This window comes from Suricata suricatta, chromosome 4 (assembly GCF_006229205.1).
Source record: "Suricata suricatta isolate VVHF042 chromosome 4, meerkat_22Aug2017_6uvM2_HiC, whole genome shotgun sequence".
NCBI classification, from domain to species: Eukaryota; Metazoa; Chordata; class Mammalia; order Carnivora; family Herpestidae; genus Suricata; species Suricata suricatta.
Genome location: NC_043703.1, coordinates 105,915,152 through 105,935,411, shown reverse-complemented (window position 1 = coordinate 105,935,411; position 20,260 = coordinate 105,915,152). Strand labels below are relative to the sequence as shown.

Here is a 20,260-nt window from a genome sequence, read left to right as displayed (position 1 = left end):
GATATACTCAGTGTAACTGACTTTGTTATAGCTGTCTGTTCAGTTGGGTCTCCTACATATAAATGCTAAAAACAAACCTTTCCACAAACGGCCCCCCAATGTGACCGCAGTGACTCCTTTCAGAGAATGATGTTCATTTTTACAGATGATGAAGGGGCAACTCCTGTTAAAAGAAGGCGTGTTAGCAGTGATGAGGAGCACACTGTAGACAGCTGTATCAGCGACATGAAAACAGAAACCAGGGAGGTCCTAACCCCAACTAGCACTTCAGACAATGAGACAAGAGACTCTTCAATTATTGATCCCGGAACCGAGCAAGATCTTCCTTCCCCTGAAAATAGTTCTGTTAAAGAATATCGTATGGAAGTTCCATCTTCGTTTTCAGAAGACATGTCAAGTATCAGGTCACAGCATGCAGAAGAACAGTCCAATGAAGGTAGATTTGAAGACTGTAAAGAATTTAAGGACCTCCAGTGTTCCAAGGATTCTAACCTAGCTGAGGAAGAGTCTGAGTTCCCTTCTACTTCTATCTCTGCAGTTCTCTCTGACTTAGCTGATTTGAGAAGCTGTGATGGTCAAGCTTTGCCCTCCCAGGACCCTGAGGCTGCTTTATCACTCAGTTGTGGCCATTCCAGAGGACTCTTTAGTCACATGCAGCAACACGACATTTTAGATACTCTGTGTAGGACCATTGAATCTACGATCCATGTGGTCACGAGGATATCTGGCAAAGGAAACCAAGCTGCTTCTTGACATTAGATGTAGCATGTCTACTTTTAAGGTTCCTTCTCCCCCTCCCTACCCCAAAGCTGTTTGTATAAGTTTTGCTTATTTCTGTTTTTGTGCTTCAGTTTGTCCAGTGCTCTCTGCTTGAATGGCAAGATAGATTTATAGGCTTAATTCTTGGTCAGGCAGAACTCCAGATGAAAAAATTTGCATCTTCAGTATACTTTCTAAAGGGCAATCAGATAACGGATATGTTTTATGTAATTAAGAGTTCACTGTAGTGGCTTTCATTTAATATGGCTGTCTGGGAGGAACAGGGTTCCCTGGCCCTGTACAATGTAATTTAAACTTAACAGCATTTTTACTGTGTATAATATGGTGTCCTCTGTGCCAGTTTTGTACCTTATAATAGAGGCAGGTCGCCTCCGATCGCTGTGGTTCTTATTATCAAAATTAAGTTTACTTGTATACGGAACAACCACAAGAAATTTGATTCTGTAAAGAATCCTCTTTAGCTGTGGCCTGGCAGTATATAAATGGTGCTTTATTTAACAGAATACCTGTGGAGGAAATAAAGCACACTTGATGTAAAAATAATTGTTTTATTTTTATTGACATGACTGACTGCTATTCTGTGCACTTAATTAAACTGATTGTGATGACTTTTCATTTGTTTACATTTAACATTGCTTTAGTCTTCTCAGATGAAAGTAATGACACTGTGAGCAGGAAGGAAGCACTCCTCCGTTATATTCTATTTCCTTAGTGGTGGCGGCGGTCCAGAACGGAAGCTGCCCAGCGGCCTGTTGGTCCTCTGCCTGGAGTGTGTAACCGCCGCAGGGAGCAGCCTGCTGACAAGGCCTGAGGCATCTCACTCCAACATGCTTCTGAACACAACATGGCTGCTAAGAGCTACAGACCTTAAAAACGCTGAAGTAAAATAAAGGAACGGTATTGACATGCCATTTATTTTTGGCCTTCTTGAACTAAAACTACAGCTGCAAGTGGCTTGCCAGGACAAGCTTTGGTGGGCAACTTCAAGTTTTTGTACTCAGAGGCTCAATCTGTTCCCCGAGGAGCATCTATGGGAGGTAAGGATAACACCTAATTTCCAGGTTGCTTGTTACTTTTAACCCAGTGAGGCTCCAGTTGTAGTAAAGATTCGGCAGTGCTTTGAATTCTGTAAGAGGTCATGGATTTCATCCAAAATAAATTAGGGTGTTTTCTTTTTTAAAAGGATTAATAGGGAAGAGGTAAGCTTGACACTATCTGCTTACAAAAAATAATGCCCTTATAAAATCTAACTAATTCAACCATTTAGGGTGGTCAGCTGCAGTAAACCTTTTATTTCTTCAAAATGCTGCTTCTGCCAACAGAATTTCATGCCCCCTTTACAGACAGGAACTCCTTTACAGTCCAACTGCAATTCCGTTTGCCCTGGAGTAGGCACAAAATTCAGTGCAACTGTCGCATAGTGTTCTAGAAGAAAAATAAGAAGCTTATTACTGCATTATGAAAACTATCCATACAGTTCTGCTATTGGTTTTTTACAGTGGGGGTGAGGGGAGATATATGGAGTGTTTCCGAACTTTTTTTTTTAATGTTTTTATTTGTTTTTGAGACAGAGCATGAGCAGGGGAGGGGCAGAGGGGGAGACACAGAATCAGAAGCAGGCTCTGAGCTGTCAGCACAGGGCCCGATGCTGGGCTCGAACCCACGAACTGTGAGATCATGACCTGAGCCAAAGTCAGAGGCTTAGCCGACTGAGCTACCCAGATGCCCCTCCAAACTCTTGTAACAAAGGACACTACTAACATACCTTCTGGCCAGTTCCTGTATCTCCATTTCATGACGATCTTTTTATTTGTCAACTAAAAACACAGGGGAAATTCCCTTAAGACATCTTTTAAAACTTCCAATACTTAACACAGAAAATCCTTTCATTAAAACACCTGAGGTACTAAAGGTCATCGATGAACAACATACAGTCCCATTTTCAAGGTTAGATGCCAGCACCACTAAGAACACATTGTTCTGGGTGCTATGCTGTATAGTGACACTGGTAGCTACAACTGGGCCAATGTCATGGGTGAGGCAATGGACAGTGGGCAACATAGACCCTCGTGAGTTAGGTGGCAAAAATGTGAAACTTCTAGACCAAGAGTAGAGAGGAATTTTACTTCTTTCTTATAAAACCAGTACAAGTACTGTGCTACTACGGCTTCATCTTTATCACTACTTAGTATTTGTTAACATTTATTTGTTCTAAAACCAGATACACATAACTTTTTACTATAACCAATTTTATAAAGTTCTCAAGTTTCTGTGAACGCAGATTAAAAAAAGCAAGTTAAAAACAGCACAGATTTTTAAAAAGCAATTATTAACAGAAGAGTCAGTCCCAGCTTACTTTTCTTCAACCCTGAAGATTACTTACCAGTTCTACATATTCACCAGTGATGTTCCCATCAAACATTTGGAATCGCCCTCCTTTTTCAGCTTCTAATATAGCAGGAGATTTAGAAAATTTCTGTACCAACTAACCAAGCAAAATATAACGAGATATGTTATTCCATCATGCCCTATCACCTTTTGAACCTAAAGGCAAAGTATTAACAAAATGATCACTGTGGTTTGGAGGGTTTTTTTTGTTTGGTTTTTTCCCTAATCCTGAATATGTAGCTTTTATTTACAGCTTTCTCACCCTTTCTGAAGGAGAGAACTCAGTATTGTATCCCCTAAATGTGGCTATATTTCCCTAAAAATGCTCATATTTTACCCTTTTACTTTTTTTAGAAGTTATCCTAAAGACCTCTATCACCATCATTCTAGGTCTCTTCAATCATAAAAACATGGCTATAAAAACGAGCTCCAGTTCTTAGTGGCACATTTTCTCCCAGTGTCCGCACGGGGGCCCTAGCCTGGGAAGTTACTTACATCCTTCACAGTGAAGATGCAGTACAGCTGCTCGGCAGTTGTGTCAAACAGTTCTGTTCTGTGCAGTGCCACCGTGGGGATCCTTACACCCAACCCCGCTGGAGAGGAAGCCTGAATCTCAAGACCTGAATCTCAAGAAGAGAAGATGTTCCGAAGGATAACTAAATAGCATGCCATGAGATAAAGCTACTTAGATTTAAAATTCAGTCTTTCAGTCTTAATAAAACACCAGAATGTCCCCCAAATTCCACACTATACCTTCCAGACACATGGAAAAAGCAACAAAACCCTTTTTAGCAGCACCAATCCCAGTTACAGTGAAACAGCTCATCAGCTGCTCAGCTCTGTTCTATTCCCAGGCCATGGCTTTACACCCCAAATCCTACTTGGACATGCACATAAGGCCCAGAGGGCACAAAGATAAGCCAATGAAGGACAACAGCACTTAAGGCCAAAGGGTGTCAGTTCCCCACCACCTGATTCCAGGAATGGGCTCCCAAACCTCCTAACCCAACAGTCTGGAGAGACGTTTTCCATTGTGGTAGGTGAATCATACCATCACCCAGGTTTGTAACATGCTGCCTACCAAAAAACCCTGCCTTTGGAGCACTGTCTCAAACTAAATTCAGGATTTATCCCAAACAAAAGCCTGTTTATACAATCCCTTCCCAAAAGGATCAAAGTGGCATTTCATCATTTCCCCAAAAAATGGCAAGGGATGCAAAGTCGGATGAACTGGCCCTCCGCACTGGCTTCGCAGTTCTCCATCAAGAGCTTTAAACATTCTCATTACACACTTCCTCTTCCCTCCCTACGTTATTGGCCACCACACTCATACCTGCAAGGCCTTCTCACTCAGTTTCCTTTTAGCTGTCAATTCCTGGGTTGCCATAGCTTTCGTTGGTAAAATCATTCCTACTGTAAATTCTATAAGGAAACATACAGGAAATGATTTTCATAGAAAACTTTGTTCCCTTTCAACACCAGCAGTAAGGCAAAAAATCCAAAACAGCATATAAGAAAATAAGAAAACTCATAGAGAATTCCTAGATCACCGAGAATTTCAAGACCATGTATTTTTACATATAAAACTAATTGCAAACAACGAGTTCCACATCAACAAAAATACCTTTTTTCAAATGCCTCATTTTTAATCTGATTCTTGAGTAAAAATTTTCAAATGTTTATTTCCAAAAAGCTCTATTTTATAAAACTGATAGCTTTATGACCTTTCCAATTGTCAAAGCCAGACACTTAATTGCTTCTCCACCACCTCACAAAGCTTGGCCTCACAGTGTTTAGGCCTGTGGGCCAGCCAGCCGCATGCATGATCTCCATCTGTGCCAACACCCACACACTCAAGGTAACAGAGTCTGAGAATGAGGTGCAGACATACAGGCCCCACTGGTCATTATGCCTGGCTGGTAACTTCTCTAATTTAGAGAAGAAGACAATAACCTCACTTCCACGCAGTGTAGGAATTATCTATACCTGTCATACTTTCATTCATTCAATATTCAACAAAGATTTATTAATAAGCACCTACTATGTGCCAGGCTAGAAGCTGGAGATACAGCAGTCAACAAGACACCTTCCATGCCTCACTTAGAGCTTACAGTCTAGCAGGAAGGTAAACATTTAACAATTATACAAACAATAAATTATTCCAGAAAAGTCTTAGCAATTCTGTAGACAAAGTAATTCACTATGTGTACAATACCTAAAGTCACTAATCATGCTCTTAACTGACTAGCTCTCAACCTCCAGACTACAGTTTTTATCCTGCCGCACAAAGAGTCATTTCTGAAGCTGCAGACATCACCCTAACCTGGGAATCCAAGTTCAGAGCAGAACTTGGGTAACTAGAAAAGGGATCCCCTGGTTCACAAGGGTTGCCTTCTTTACCCGTCTTAAGTGCCTTCAGGTAATCTCCAAGGGCCTCCCTGACCTTGGCGGTGCCTGCAGTTTTCATAAGATCCTTCAATATATCCCCATCTCCTTTCCTTTTACTCACATTCACCTACAAATCAGAAAAATACAAGCCTAAGAAAAATCTGGTTTGATGTACTCTTAGAACATCAGGACCCATGGCTGGGAGAAGCAGTATGACTGTGAGGGAAGGGGAGGAAGTGGGTGTGAGAGACGTGCCAGGTTTCTTCACAGACTCTGAGAAGCTGTAAGGATTTTTTAATCCAAGGTCCACGAACGGGTTGGTGGCCAAATCTTGAGTGGACTTCTTAGAAATGTACATCCCTAAATTTGCATACAAAATGTTGTGTGTACATATGTATTATATTGATGATGTAGTCACCCCATGGCTTTTATCAGGGTCTAGAAATGCACTGTCCAATATGGTAGCCACTAACCACATTTGGCTATTGAGCACTTGAAACATGGCTGGTCTGATTTGAGATGTGCTACAAGGGTAAAATAGTACACACAACAGACTTTTAAGATTTAGTACAAAAAAAGATTGTAAAATAATCCCAATAATTTTGATACTAATTAATGTTAAAATGATATTTTTGTACATATGGTTAAATAAAAATATTAAAATTAATTTCATTTAACTTTTTTAATATGGCTACTAAAAATTTTTAAATTCCATATGTGGCTTGCATTGTATTTCTATTGAACAGCACTTGTCTAGTACCCCAAAGCCAATGTAATTAGGAAAATCTAGTTCCCACATAACATGGCCTTGGACTACACTTTTTTGGTAGGGAGGAGAATTGGGGGAGGGAAGAAAAGAGAGAGAGTGGGGAGAGGGAAGCATCAGAAGGCCATTCTGACTCTGGCAATGCGTCTGTGGTATTCTCAGAATAAAAAGAGATGTTGGTTTAAAATATTTCATGTTCCTATGATTCACTTGATATGCGCATGGTCTCAGATCCTGGGTCCTACTTTGTTCTGTAATGCCACCAAGGGTTGAACCTAAAAGACTAGTTTAATGTGTGATGAAAAACTTTTCAGATGGATCTGAATATTGCAAAGTGAAATCACAGTCCTTAAAGATATCAGCTCCATGTCTGAAAATGTGTCTGAGACAGCCCCCCCTTTTTTTTTGAGAGACAGTGTGAGCACGAGATGGACCGAAAGAGAGAGAGAGACACAGAATCTGAAGCAGGCTCCAGGCTCTGAGCTGTCAGCACAGAGCCCGATCGATGCGGGGCTCAAACTCACAAACTGTGAGATCATGACCTGAGCTAAAGCCAGATGCTTAACCAATTGAGCCAACCAGGCCCCCAAAGACAGCCCCACTTTTATAGCATTTTATAACCTTTAATAAAGGCAAATCATAGGTTATGTTTCTCAGTATGATTTAATTTTTATCTTTGTAAGCCTTCTATTTAAATATATTCACAAATCAAAAACCCTTTGTCAACTATCTTGGTTTGGAAACTAAGGCTGCTGTACAAATGGTCCCTCCCCAGAACCAAGCTTTCAGCTCAAGAGGACAATCCCTGAAAACCAAGCCTGGGTGCTCCACAAGGCTCTAGCTCCCAGGAGAACTAGGAGAGCCAGTCAAAAGCAACACAGACTGACTAGTTTATGAAAAACCATGCAATATAATCAAGAAAGATCACAGCTAAAGGCTGAAAATTTTCAAAATTAAAAGGAAACAGCAAAGATGCAGAAACAAAACCCCGTTCAGCAGCTGCACATCGATGGAGCACTTGACGGCACATACACTGTCACGTCTATCTGATGCCACCCCTGAAAGATAATGAGTCCAACCGTGCAGATGAAGAGGCTGTGCAGGGTGTGGTCACCTGCTCTGGCCCCCCACCCCGCCCAGTAGAGCAAACCTTCTTGGCAAACAAACCCTACACAAGACCCCAAAACTACTACACTGGAATCATGAAGTCTATTAAACAGTTTTTCAAATACTCAACATATATAGCAGAAACTTGGACATTTAAAAAAAAGAAAACTTTCAGATACCTCACCTCGGTGTCATCTACTTCATTTTCTTCAGAAAGGCTGGGTATTTCAATCAATCCCTTGTGCTCTGCACCAGATTCTTTAATTATACCTAAAATGAACAAAATTCATTCTTCAATTGCAAAGTAACAACTGGTTTATGCCAAACTGCCTTAACTGAACACCCCACCCGCCTCACATGGTGACAATGCAGCCTCCAGGCTTTCCCAGCACACAGGCGTTCTCCTGGCCCACAACAGAGATCGGCAAACAGCAAAGGTGGAGGTAAAAGCCGGCCAGGTTAGTGAACATAAACACATAATGAGGGGCCAGGTGGAGGCATGAGACTGGAGGAAGTGGGCCTTCAACCAAAGTTTCTGTTTTCCTCCAATATTCTTTAGCAGGATCAAAGCAGGATAAAGGGCTGTCCTGAGGGGCAGTCACATAAGGGATGGGAGACCAGAAATGGGCAAGGAGTTCTGATCATGGAAAGCATGAGGGGAGGCAGGCTGTGAATTAGGGAAGTTGTAAGACAGCAATGTAGTTATTCCCAACTTCAGTCCCCCTCACAAGACCAACTAGCAGCCATCCACAGACAAGACACCACTGTGAGAATCCAAGATGCACCCTTGTTGACCAGAGACAAAGAAGGGCCAAATAAGAAGGGTAAGAAGTGGTAACACTGACCAAACAGCCCCTCTCCGAGGCCAACACAGAGCTATGGTTTCTTCAGCTGGAAAAAGGTGCATTGTGGGATGCTTCCCAGGAAGCCCGCCTGGATCTCAGCTCACAGGGACCACTGGGAATGAAATGGGGGGTAGGGCTTTCAATAACCAGCACTCAGATCTTGCTGTGTTCCTGCTTGCAGCAGTGCGGGAGCAAAGATCCCGGCCAGTGACTGCCCATCTGCAGAGCAGAGCCGGTACCCCGTGGGGCCAGAGAGATTGGTTGGCAATTATGCCTGACTTGGATTCTAGTCAACTGGCTGAAACCAGCCGTTGAGCCCATTCTACTGCTCCACCCGGGGAAAGAAGCAAATCTGCTGACCAAAGCCTGACCAGAGAATCTGGGCAGCCACAGAACCCATCCTCTAGCCCCACTTGGACAAGAAGCCAAACCAGCAGCCCTGCCCGACTGTCCAGCACAGCTTCTGGTCCCATATAAGCAGGGAGCCTGAAGAGTGTCCCTAAGCAGCTTTGAAGCCCAGCCTACAACTCTGCCCAAATGCTGGACATAGCTTGTGGCCTTGTCCAGACAGGGAGGCCAGACAGCAACCTACCCACACAGAGAGCACAGTGTTTAGCCCCAGCCAACTACAGGATACAGCTGGAGACCCAGCCCCACCAGAGAGCCCAGCCAGCAATGTTGCTCCACAGCAGAGCACAGCCAGTGGCTACCTGATATCAAAGCCAACCCTGCAGACTTCTGGGGCACAGTCTGATCACAGAGCACAGCCTCAGGTCACATCCAATCTTGAAGCCCTGCCTATGGCCTGACCTGAACAGTGTCTAGCCAGCAGAACCATCTGGTCAGGAAATAGCCTGAGACCCCACCCAACCAGGAGCAATGGTGGAGACCCACCCATAGCCCTGCCCAATCAGTGGCACTGCCTTTCCAGGGAATACATCCAGTGACCCCACCCGACCAGAGGTAACTACAGAGCCCAGCTATAGTGACCCCATGTGACCATGTAACACAGCCAACAACTACACTCAGTCAGGAAACCTGCCCAGCAGCTCTGCTTGAACACAGAGCCCAACAAGCAGACCCACCCTACCAAGGGCCGAGCTAGTGAAGCCCGATCCCCCAACCTCAGAGCATGAGCAGTGGCCTCACCCAAATAGAGACCCTGATTGCATGTCCTGCCTACCATGAAGGTTACTAGCTGACCCACCCTGTAACCCATTCACGCAAAGCTGAATGGTGAAGGTTTTTCCTACTGAAGTAAACTGGTAAAGTCTGGAAAAGGAAACCACTTATATGTGCAGATACTAATGTAAGGAATTAAGGCTCATGAAGAATCAGGTAAACATGACACCACCAAAGGAAACTAATAAAGCTCCAATAGCAGATCCTAAAGAAACAGATATCCATGAACTATATGATCAGTAATTAAGAATAAACCTCTGGGACACCTGGGTGGCTCAGTCAGTTGAGTGTCCGACTTAAGCCCAAGTCATGACCTCACCGCTTGTGGGTTCAAGCCCCCAGTCAGGCTCTGTGCTGACAGCTCAGAGCCTGGAGCCTGCTTCAAATTCTGTGTGTGTACATCTCTCTCTCTGCCCCTCCCCCACACTCATTCTCTCTCTCCTGCTCGCTCCCTCCCTCTCTCTCTCAAAACTAAATAAACATTTTTAAAAAAGAATAAAATTCTTGGGGAGTATGGGTGGCTCAGTTGGTTGAGTGTCCAACTCGATTTTGGCTCAGGTCATTGCCCCAGAGTCATGGGACTGAGCCCTGGGTCAGGCTCCGCACACGTGAAGCCTGCTTGGGATTCTCTCCCTCTGCCCCTCTCCCCCACTTGCACTCTTTCTCTAAAATAAACTTAAAAAAATTTTTTAATTAAAAAAAAAACTTAAGTTTAGTTAACTAGAAGGACACACAGACAACCAAATTAGAACCATACATAAGCAAAATGAGAAGTACCACAAAGAAACAAAAGAGAAATCCTAGAGCTACAGAGTACAATGACTACAGAACTGCACAGAAAGCTTCAACACCTAAATTGACCAAGCAGAAGAACTAGTGAACTAGAAGATATGTTTTTTATGATGCTAATTTCAAATAACCTAAGAATGTGGGGTCAGCTGGGTGGCTCAGTTGGCTAAACATTGGATCTCAAGGTTCATGAGTTCAAGCCCTAGGTTAGACTGTGTGCTGACAGCTCAGAGCCTAGAGCCTGCTTCAGATTCTGTGTCTCCCTCTCTCTGCCCCTTCCCCACTCATGCTCTCTCTCAAAAATAAACACTAAAAATTTTTAAAGCTAAGGATGTATAAAACCCACTGATCACAGTAAATATATAGTCAAAGTTAATTAATATTGTAATGGTGTTGCATAATTCATTTACAACTCTACTTTAAAGGCTGAACATATTAAAAATGGCCCTAACTACAACAACTTATTAGTAGATACACAATATATAAATATGCAAACTGTAACATCAAGAACCTAAAAGATGAGGAAGGCAGAAGCATAAATTTCTGTACGCTATCAAAGTTGTTAACAGTTTAACTAGCATGTTATAAATATATTTCATATATATAAGTCTCAGGTAACCACTGGAGAAAAACCTGTAGTAGGTACACAAAAGATTATGATAAAGGAGTCAAAGCACACCACCACAAAAAGGCGTGAGATCACCAAGAAGACAGCAAAAGAAGAAACATAGGATCTACAAAACAGAGAACAACAAAATGGCAAGAGTAAGTTGTTACTATCAATAATTACTTTAAACAACTGATTAAATCCTCCAATCAAAAAACACGGAATAGATGAATGGATTAAAAAGAAATGAAGAAAACAACATCCAATAATCTGCTGCCTATAACACAGAGACTCTCGTTAGCATGAGAGTGAGGGGGTAAAAAAGATTTCAAGCAAATGGTAACCCAAAAACAAAGCAGGAGTGGCTATGCTTTTGTTAAACAAAATATTAAGAAAAAAATGGTCAAAAAAAATAACTAAAGAAGGTCATTATATCAAGGCAAAGGGATCAATTCATCCAAAAGATTTAACTATAGATTTTTATGTACTCAACATTCAAAGGACCTAATGTATAAAGCAAACACTGATAGATTAACTAAAAGGAGAAATAAATGGCAATACAGTAATAGTTGGATACCCTACGCGCAACAATAGAGAGATCATCCAGACAAAAAATAATAAGGAAAACAGCAGATTTCAACATTATAGACCAAATGGAACTAACAGACACATACAGAACAGTCCATTAAACAGCAACAGAATACACATTCTTCTCAAGGATCCACACAACATCTTCTGGGATAAATCATGTTAGGACACAAAACAAGTCTCAACAAATTCAAAAATATAATTATCATAGTTAAATTTATCTTTTCAAACCACAATGGTATATAACTAGAAGTTAGTAATGGGAGGAAAGCTGAAAATTCACAAATACACGGAAATTTCTTTTTTAATGTTTTTTATTTATTTTTGAGAGACAGAAGACAGTGTGAGCAGGGGAGGGTCAGAGAGAGAGGGAGACACATGAAGACAGGCTCCAGGCTCTGAGCTAGCTGTCAGCACAGAGCCCGATGCGGGGCTCAAACCCACGAACCGTGAGATCATGACCTGAGCCGAAGCCGGAAGCTCAACCAACTGAGCCACCCAGGCGCCCCATACAAACACACAGAAATTAAATTAAACATTCCTGAACAACCAATGGCTCAAAGAAATCAAAAGGAAAATTTTAAAAATAACTTGAGACAGGAGCACCTGGGTGGCTCAGTCGGTTAAGGGTCCGACTTCAGCTCAGGTCATGATCTCACTGGTTCACGAGTTGGAGCTCCTCATTGGGCTCTGTGCTGACAGCTCAGAGCCTGGAGCCTGCTTCGGATTCTGTGTCTCCCTCTCTCTCTGCCCCTCCCCACTCACACTTGGTCTCTCTCAAAAATAAACATTTAAAAATAAAAAATTAAAACTTTTAAAAAATTTAAAAAAAATAATCTGAGACAAATAAAATAGAAACATAACACACCAACACTTATGGGATGCAGCAAAAGCAGTTCTAAGCAGGAAGTTTACAGTGATGAGCACAAACATCAAGAAAAAAAGGTTTCAAATAAAGAACCTAACCTTATACCTCAGAGAACTAGAAAAAAACAAAGCCCCCAGAAGAAAGCAAATAAGAAGCATCTATAGATTCAATGCAATCCCTATCAAAATGCCAATAGAATTCTAAAATTTGCATGAAACCACAAAACACCCTGAACAGGCAAAGCAATCCTGAGAAAGAAAAAGAAAGCTGAAGGGATCCTAATTCCTGATTTCAGACTTTATGACAAAGCTATAGAGATCAAAACAAGATGGTACTGACATAAAAACGGACACCAATGGAACAGAATCAAGAGCCCAGAAATAAATCCATGCATATATGGTCAACTTACATTTGACAACAGAATACTCAATGAGTAAAAGGCAGTCTATTCATTAAACGGTACCGGGAAGGTGCACCTGGGTAGCTCAGTCGGTTAAGAGTCTAACTTCAGCTCAGGTCATGATCTCATGGCTCATGGGTTCAAGCCCCAAGTCAGGCTCTGTGCTGCCTGCTTTGGATTCTGTGTCTCTGTCTCTCTCTCTACCCTCCCCTTCTTGCACTCTGTCTCTCTCTCAAAAATAAGCAAACATTTTAAAAAATTTTAATAAACGGTACTGGGAAAACAATATTCACATGCAAAAGACCAGACCCCTATCTTACACCACTCACAAAAGTAATTCAAAATGAATTAAATACTTAAATGTTAAGGTCTGAAACCATAAAACTCCTAGGAGGGGAAAAGCTCCCTGACAGTGGTCTTGGAATGCTTTTTGGATCTGACACCAAAAGCACAAGCAACAAAAGCAACACAAGACCACCTCAAACTAAAAAGCTTCTGCAAAGAAAAAAATCAGCAAAATGAAAGGGCAACCTACAGAATGGGAGAAAATATTTGCAAACCTTATCTGATAAGAAGTTAATATCCAAAATATATAAAGAACTCTTAAAACCTGACAACAACAACAAAAAAACAAATAATCCCATTAAAATGGGCAAAGGATGAGTAGACACTTATGCAAAGGAGATATTCAAATGGATGACAGGAAATGCTGATCAAAATCACAATGAGGGGGCAGGTGGGTAAAGCAGCTGACTCTTGATTTCTGGCTCGGGTCATGATCTTAGGGTGCTAAGATCAAGCCCTGAGCTGAACTCCTGGACTTGGGAGTCTCAGGGTGGAACCTGCTTAGGATATTATCTCTCTCTCCCTCTCCTCTCCCTCTGACCCTACCCAACTTGTGCATGCAGTCTCTCTCAAAAAAAAAAAAAATTAAAAAACAGATCTATGGGAACAGGGGCACCTAAGTGGCTCAGCTGGTTGAACATGTGATTCTTGTTTTTGGCTCAGGTCATCATCTCAGGGTCATGGGATCAAACCTCCATTCAGGAATCTGTGCTGGGTGTGGAGTCTGCTTGCGATTCATTCATTCATTCATTCATTCTCTCTCAAAAATAAAAAAATTTTTAAGTTTAAAAACAAAAAATCACAATCACAATGAGGTATCACCCTACATGTGCTGGAATGAATGGCTAGCCTCAGAAAGAGGTAATAAGTGTTGGTGAGGAAGTGGACAACAGGGAACACTTGTGTGCTGCTGGTGGGAATGCAAACTGATGCAGTTACTATGGAAAACTGGGTGGAGGTTCCTCAAAAAATTGAAACCAGGGGCGCCTGGGTGGCTCAGTCGGTTAAGCGTCCGACTTCAGCTCAGGTCATGATCTCACAGTAAATGGGTTCGAGCCCTGCCTCAGGCTCTATGCTGACAGCCAGCTCAGAGCCTGGAGCCTGCTTCTGATTCTGTGTCTCCCTCTCTCTCTGACCCTCCCCTGTTCGCACTGTCTCTCTCTGTCTCTCACAAATAAATAAAAAAACATTAAAAAAAATTTTTTTAAATTGAAACCAGAAGTACCATATGATCCAGCAATCTCACTTCTGGGTATACCAGTAAAACCTTGGTTTGTGACCATAATTTGTTCCAGAAACATGCTTGTAATTCAAAGTACTTATATAACAAAGCGAATTTCAAGTTTTGCTTGTCGTCGGCTCAGCTGTGATCAGTTGTGATCATGTGAAGTTTGGCATCACCTAGTACTTGCATTGCAAGATGTTGCTCATTTATCAAGTTAAAAATTATTAGAAATATTTGCTCATCTTGCAGAATGCTCTCAGAACAAGTTACTCACAATCCAAGGTTTTACTTATATCCAAAGGAAATAAAATCACTATCTAAGAGACATCTGCACCTCCATGTTGACTGCACATTATTTACAGTTTCTAACACATGGAAACAACCTAAATATCCACTGATGGATAAATGGATAAAGAAAATGTGGTGTTTTACACACACACACACACACACACACACACACACACACACACATTATTATTCAGTCATTAAAAAAAAAGGAAATCCTGCCATTTGGAACAATATGGATGAGCCCTGTGGGCATTATGCTAAGTGAAAAAAGACAAAGACAAAAATCATATGATCTCATTTATATATGAAATCTAAAAACCCAAACTCCTAGAAGCAAAGAGTAGGGTGGTGGTTGTAGGGAGCCAGTGGTGTTGAAGGTGGTGAGAGGAAACAAAGGGTCCAAACTTCAGTTACACGGAGACGAAGTTCTGAGGACGCATGGACGCCTGGTGACTCAGTCAGCAGCACTGTGTCGTGTACTTGAAAGCTGCTAAGGAAGTAAATCTGAAAGTTCGCAGCATACACACACATCAAACTGTAACTATATGAAGTGAAAAATGTGATAACTAACCTTATTGTGATCATTTATTTAAAAATATATATATACACACATCTACATATATATATATATATATATATATATATATATATATATATATATATACATACACACACACACCATCAGGCCATATACCTTAACGTTATACAATGTTATGTCAACTATGTCTCAATAAAGATGGGAAAAAATTAAAGTTTAATTTTAAAAAGAAGAAAAAAAAAAGACCAGAGTGTTGACTCCTCCCCAGAGGGTCCCCCTTGCCACGCCTGGGGCTCACTGCTAGAGAGGAGCACAGGACAGGGCTCGGGGGAGGGCATCTTCGGGCTGCCCTCTAGCGGCTCAGTCTTATCTCACAAAGGACGTGGTTGCCATTTTCATGTGAGGGAGACAGAAGAGACACAAGACCACGAGCTTCCCTGGGACACTCGGAGTCCTGTGCTGGGGGTGGGGTGTAAGATGCCAGACCCTGCTAAGTCCAGCCAGCAGCAGACAATGAGAGAAAACCTGTAGCCAGAAGGTCCCAGGTGAAAGTGGACTTCTTGTGACGCTTGTGGACCTTCTTGGGCTCAAGCCCAGCTCCAGCAAACCGGCCAGCGGGGCAAAAGCCCAGGGCCAGCTTACCGTGGGACTCTCTAACCCAAGCCTCAAGAAAGGACCTGACCGCTGGACAGAGGCCCAACCTTTAACTCAATACAATCTTCTAGAACTAGAGCTCTCCCTCTTCCCTCCTCTTCCTTTTCCCCTTTGTCTTCATATCCACGAGTATTTCAACAAGTATTCCTTGAGCCCAGACGGTCTCTCAGCCAGAAACTAGGAACCACAGGAGAAACTTACTCTTTCAACAAACACACAACATTCCAGACAGCGATCCGGGCCTGGAAACAAAACCAATCCATCCCTGACCAAATGACCTAAAGAATGAAAACAATGTTCATCAACTGATGAACAGAGAAACAAAAAGTGCTATATCTGTACAACAGACTATCATTCAATCATAAAAAGGAATGAAACATGCTACAACATGGATGAGCCTTGAAAACATTATGCTAAGTGAAAGGAGTCAATCACCTCCATGTGTGACCCAAAACCATAAAACTCCTAGAAACTCCTAGAAGAGCACAGGCAGTAATTTCTGACGATGGCCACAGCAACACTTTTCTAAGGTAAGAAAAATAAAACCAAAAATAAGCTACTGGGACTAAATCAAAATAAAAAGCTTCTGCAGAGCAAAGGAAACAATCAACAAAACGAAAAACCTACTGAATGGGAGGAGATATTTGCAAATGATATATCCAATAAAGGGTTTTAGTATCCAAGTTATAGAAGGAACTTCTACAGAGGTGCCTGGCTGGCTCAGTCAGCACAGCCTGTGACTTTTGATCTTGGGAGTTGTGAGTTTGAGCCCCACACTGGACACAGAGCTTACAAAAAAAATATTTTTCTTTTTTCTTTTCTTTTACTTTTTATTTTATTTTTTTATTATAGTGTGTCATCAAGCTGGTTTCCATATAACACCCAGTGCGCATCCCAAGTGCCCTCCTCCATGCCCATAACCCCCTTCCCCTCTCCCCCACCCCCTAAAAAATATTTTTCAAACAATAAAAAACTTCTACAACTCAACACCAAAAAAAAATCCAATTTAAAAACAGACAAAAGACATGAACAGGCATTTCTCCAATTTCTCCAAAGAAGACATACAGATAGCCAAGAAACACATGAAAAGATGTTCAACATCATTAATTACCAGGGAAATGCAAATCAGAACTACACTGAGATTACTTCACATCTATCAAAATGGCTAAAATAAAAAAATACAAGACACAGGGCGCTGGGCTGCCTCAGTCAGAGGGCAGGTGACTCCTGATCTTGGGGTCATGAGTTTGAACCCTACACTGGGTGTAGAGATTACTTAAATATTTTTTAAAAACAACAAAAACAGGAGAAACAAGATGTATTGGTGAGGACGTTGAGAAATAGGAACCCTCTTGCACTGTTGTAGGAATGCAAACTGGTGCAGATGCTGTGAAAAAAACAGATTAAAAATAGAACCACCCTATGATCCAGAAATCACACTACTGTGTATGTACCCAAAGAAAACGAAAGCACTAATCCCAAAGGATATGCAACCCTGTATCTAATAGTATCATTTACAACAGCCAAATTCTGGGAGCAGCCCAAGTGTCCATCAACAGATGAATGGATAAAGAGGAGGTGTACATATATACACTGAAGTATTATTCAGCCACAAAAAAGAATGAAATCTTGCCCTTCGCAACAACATGGATGGATCTTGAGATCCATCCAACAACATTCAATAATAAGTCAGAGACAGATACCATATGATTTCACTCATATGTGGAATTTAAGAAACAAAACAAATGAACAAAGGAAAAAAAGACACAAACCAAACAAACAGGGGTGGGGGAGGCAGGTGGGGGATGGGGGAAACAGGTGAAAGGCATTAAGAGTACACTTATCATGATGAGACTGAGTAATACATTCAGTTGTTGAATCCCTATACTGTACATCTGAAACTAACTGAACTATACTGGGATTAAAATTAAAAAGAAAGAAAAGGAAAAAAAGAAACCAGTCACAAAAGACCACATACTCTGGGATTCCATTCACAGGAAGTGTCCAGAAAAGGCAAATTCACTGAGACAGAAAACAGATTAGTGGCTGCCCAAGACTGTGAAGTGACTGCTAATGAGTACGGGAGTTTCTGTCTGTGATGAAAATGTTCTAAAATCAACTGCAGTGATGGCTGTACACCTCGGTGAATGTGCTGGAAACCGGTGAACTGCATACTTTACATGGATGAACTCTACGTGTGTGAATCAGATCTCAGTAAAGCTGATATTTTTCAAAATCCCTGCCCTGATGGATGGGGGTTGGAGGGGAACCAGATAAATAAAATGTTCAAGTAGTCATATAAAGAAACCAAGTAAGAGTGCTTTGGGGGAAAATAAAGCAGGAAGGGAGACAGTACAAGGAAGGGACCTGCGATTTTTGTAGGACAGAAGTAAAGACAAGGACCGGAAGCACCCCAAAGAGTCCGCATGCAGCTGTCTAGCAGAAGAGTGTTCCAACAGCTCCAAAACCTTTAGGACTCCCAAGAGCCTGGGAGAGAAGAGGCCGGCTGCAATCTAAGCAGCTGTGTGACAGGAGAAAGGGAAGCCCCCAGCTTGTTGGACGTGACAGAAGGGTAACTGGAACGAAGACCAATTCAAGGGCCAGTACGTGCCAGGCCCATACCAGGAGTTCTAAAAATACCTGCTGAACCAATGAACGATAATGAACCAACTCTGCCCCAAGGCTGCCTCCAGCCCTAGCTGTCCCCTGAACCCCGTTACCTTTCCAGCTCAATCTGATGTTCCACTCATAGAAGAAAGTCAGCTTTCCTTTGCGGCTGCTGCAAGAAGCCTCCCCTTCCACCTGCTTCAGCTCGCTGATCTCACCAAGGCCAGTCTCATTCTCCACGACAATGCCCACCAGGAGGTCATGGAGTTTCCCCTTGGACCAGCTAGTGGCATCCCGCTCTGTCCTGCCAGGGACCAGAAAATCAGAGCCATGAATGGAAGCCCCGCTGGGAACCACATGCCCAGACTGGGATATCAGGGCAGTGAGATCAGCCCCCTTCCTCTTAGGCAGTCCTGACACACCTGCTAAACTCCAGAGTTCCAAATGTGCTTCCTAAATCGGATTTCTACCAAATAGCTTTTCATACCCCTGCTCAGTTCCTTAAGATACCATTATCCACTATGTAAAGTAGTATTTTTCTTCAAAACACTAGCTTATGGCGGGGGGGGGGGGGCGGCTAGCAATCTCACACACTGTTCACGCACGGGCAAAGCCTGGGCCATACAAATAAAATGAACCACAACAAGACAAATGATCGAGTGTTTTCACACATATATTATCTCATGCAATCTTCCCAAATAAGTCTTCCCATTTTAGGAGTGGAAATGAGGGGAGAGAAGTCCCTGATGCGTCATGGTGACAGTGCTGGGAAAAAAGAGGCCAGGGCTCCCTCAAGAAGCCGTTCACAGGGTGATGGCTTTACTCTGCCCTGACCTGCCTCAACATCACCTTGACGGCCCTGAGGTACCACAGCCGTCAGATGCTGCATCACTCCCCTGAAACTCTGGGGCAGAGAGGGACGCAGATATCAAGCCCGTGTTCCAGATGACGTCCAGAAAGGATGTGCAACTGCTCAAACTCCTAGAAGGCGGGGCTCACCAGAGGCCACTCGAGTTAGATCTACAGCTGAGATCCAAATTCCTGTTCTTTCCACTACACGCGACCAACATGCGCGCGCTCACAACTGTAGCTCCTTTTAACTTTCAGAAACATCAGGAGAGTTGAGGGGTGGGGGGAGCCTTAAGGCCACAGACTGTCAAAGTTGAAGAGGTAAATCAGATACCATTCATGGGGCCCAAACCAAGTTTCACGAGGAGGACAATAAAGTCCCACAGCCAAGTGCAGAGAAGCCCCCAGCTGTCCGGACTCACCCGAGCCTATTACTGGCGCTCTCGGAACAGCCGCGGGGGCCGGAATCTTCTGCACCTGTGCAGGCCCCGCCCTACGGAGTAAGCGCCGCGGCCCGAGAAGCCCCCGAGAGGCCCGACCACCCCGCCCCACCCCAGCAGGGCACCAGGAGCCGGGTGCTCGCAGAGGGGCCCCGCCATCCCGCCCGCCGCTCCGGAGGAGAAGGCCCGAAAGCCCCGGCCCCCGCCCGGCCGCACCAATGCCAGTTGTTCACGTTGGTCCCGTCCTCCCGCTCCTCCACGATCCAGCACGGGTCCCCCTGGCCCCACTTGGCCATGTCGGCGCTGGCGGAGCGGCCTCCGCGGGGAACCAGGAAGGGCCTCGGCGCGGGTTACCCTGCGGCTCCGTAGCAACGCTTCCGGCCTCCGAGCCCGGGATCCGAGCGTTCGCGGCGCCCAGAAAGTGCCAGAAAATCCCGCCCCCTGCGCCGCCCCGCCCCGCCGCGGGGCGCGGCGTGAGCTGGAGCCGGGCCGGGGATCCGGGAGGAGGGGTCGCGCGGAGCCTTAGGGTGAAGGGGCCGGGAGGCCGCGAAGGCGGGGCGGGGCCGCACGGTCTGGGAGGCTGGGGTGCTGGGGGCTGAGCGCCCA

The 20,260-nt window shown here is 43.5% G+C and overlaps 2 protein-coding genes across 2 annotated transcripts in view; one reads left to right on the top strand and one right to left on the bottom strand.

The window, feature by feature from the left end:
• Window positions 1-6,223, top strand: part of USP34 (ubiquitin specific peptidase 34) — a 194,938-nt gene extending 188,715 nt beyond the window's left edge. Inside the window, 2 exon segments of the mRNA XM_029937436.1 lie at window positions 146-1,817; window positions 3,559-6,223. Coding sequence (XP_029793296.1) covers window positions 146-753 — 608 coding nt within the window. The 3' untranslated portion in view covers window positions 754-1,817; window positions 3,559-6,223.
• Window positions 1,315-20,045, bottom strand: LOC115289856 (activator of 90 kDa heat shock protein ATPase homolog 2-like). The gene is made up of 9 exons (XM_029937437.1): window positions 19,871-20,045; window positions 18,479-18,669; window positions 7,614-7,699; window positions 5,569-5,683; window positions 4,502-4,590; window positions 3,664-3,774; window positions 3,164-3,265; window positions 2,546-2,597; window positions 1,315-2,205 (listed from the first exon to the last, which is right to left on the bottom strand). Exons 1-9 carry the CDS (start codon window positions 19,948-19,950, stop codon window positions 2,036-2,038), a joined length of 996 nt encoding a protein of 331 aa, XP_029793297.1. The 5' UTR covers window positions 19,951-20,045; the 3' UTR covers window positions 1,315-2,035.
• Window positions 20,046-20,260: the final 215 nt, after the last annotated feature.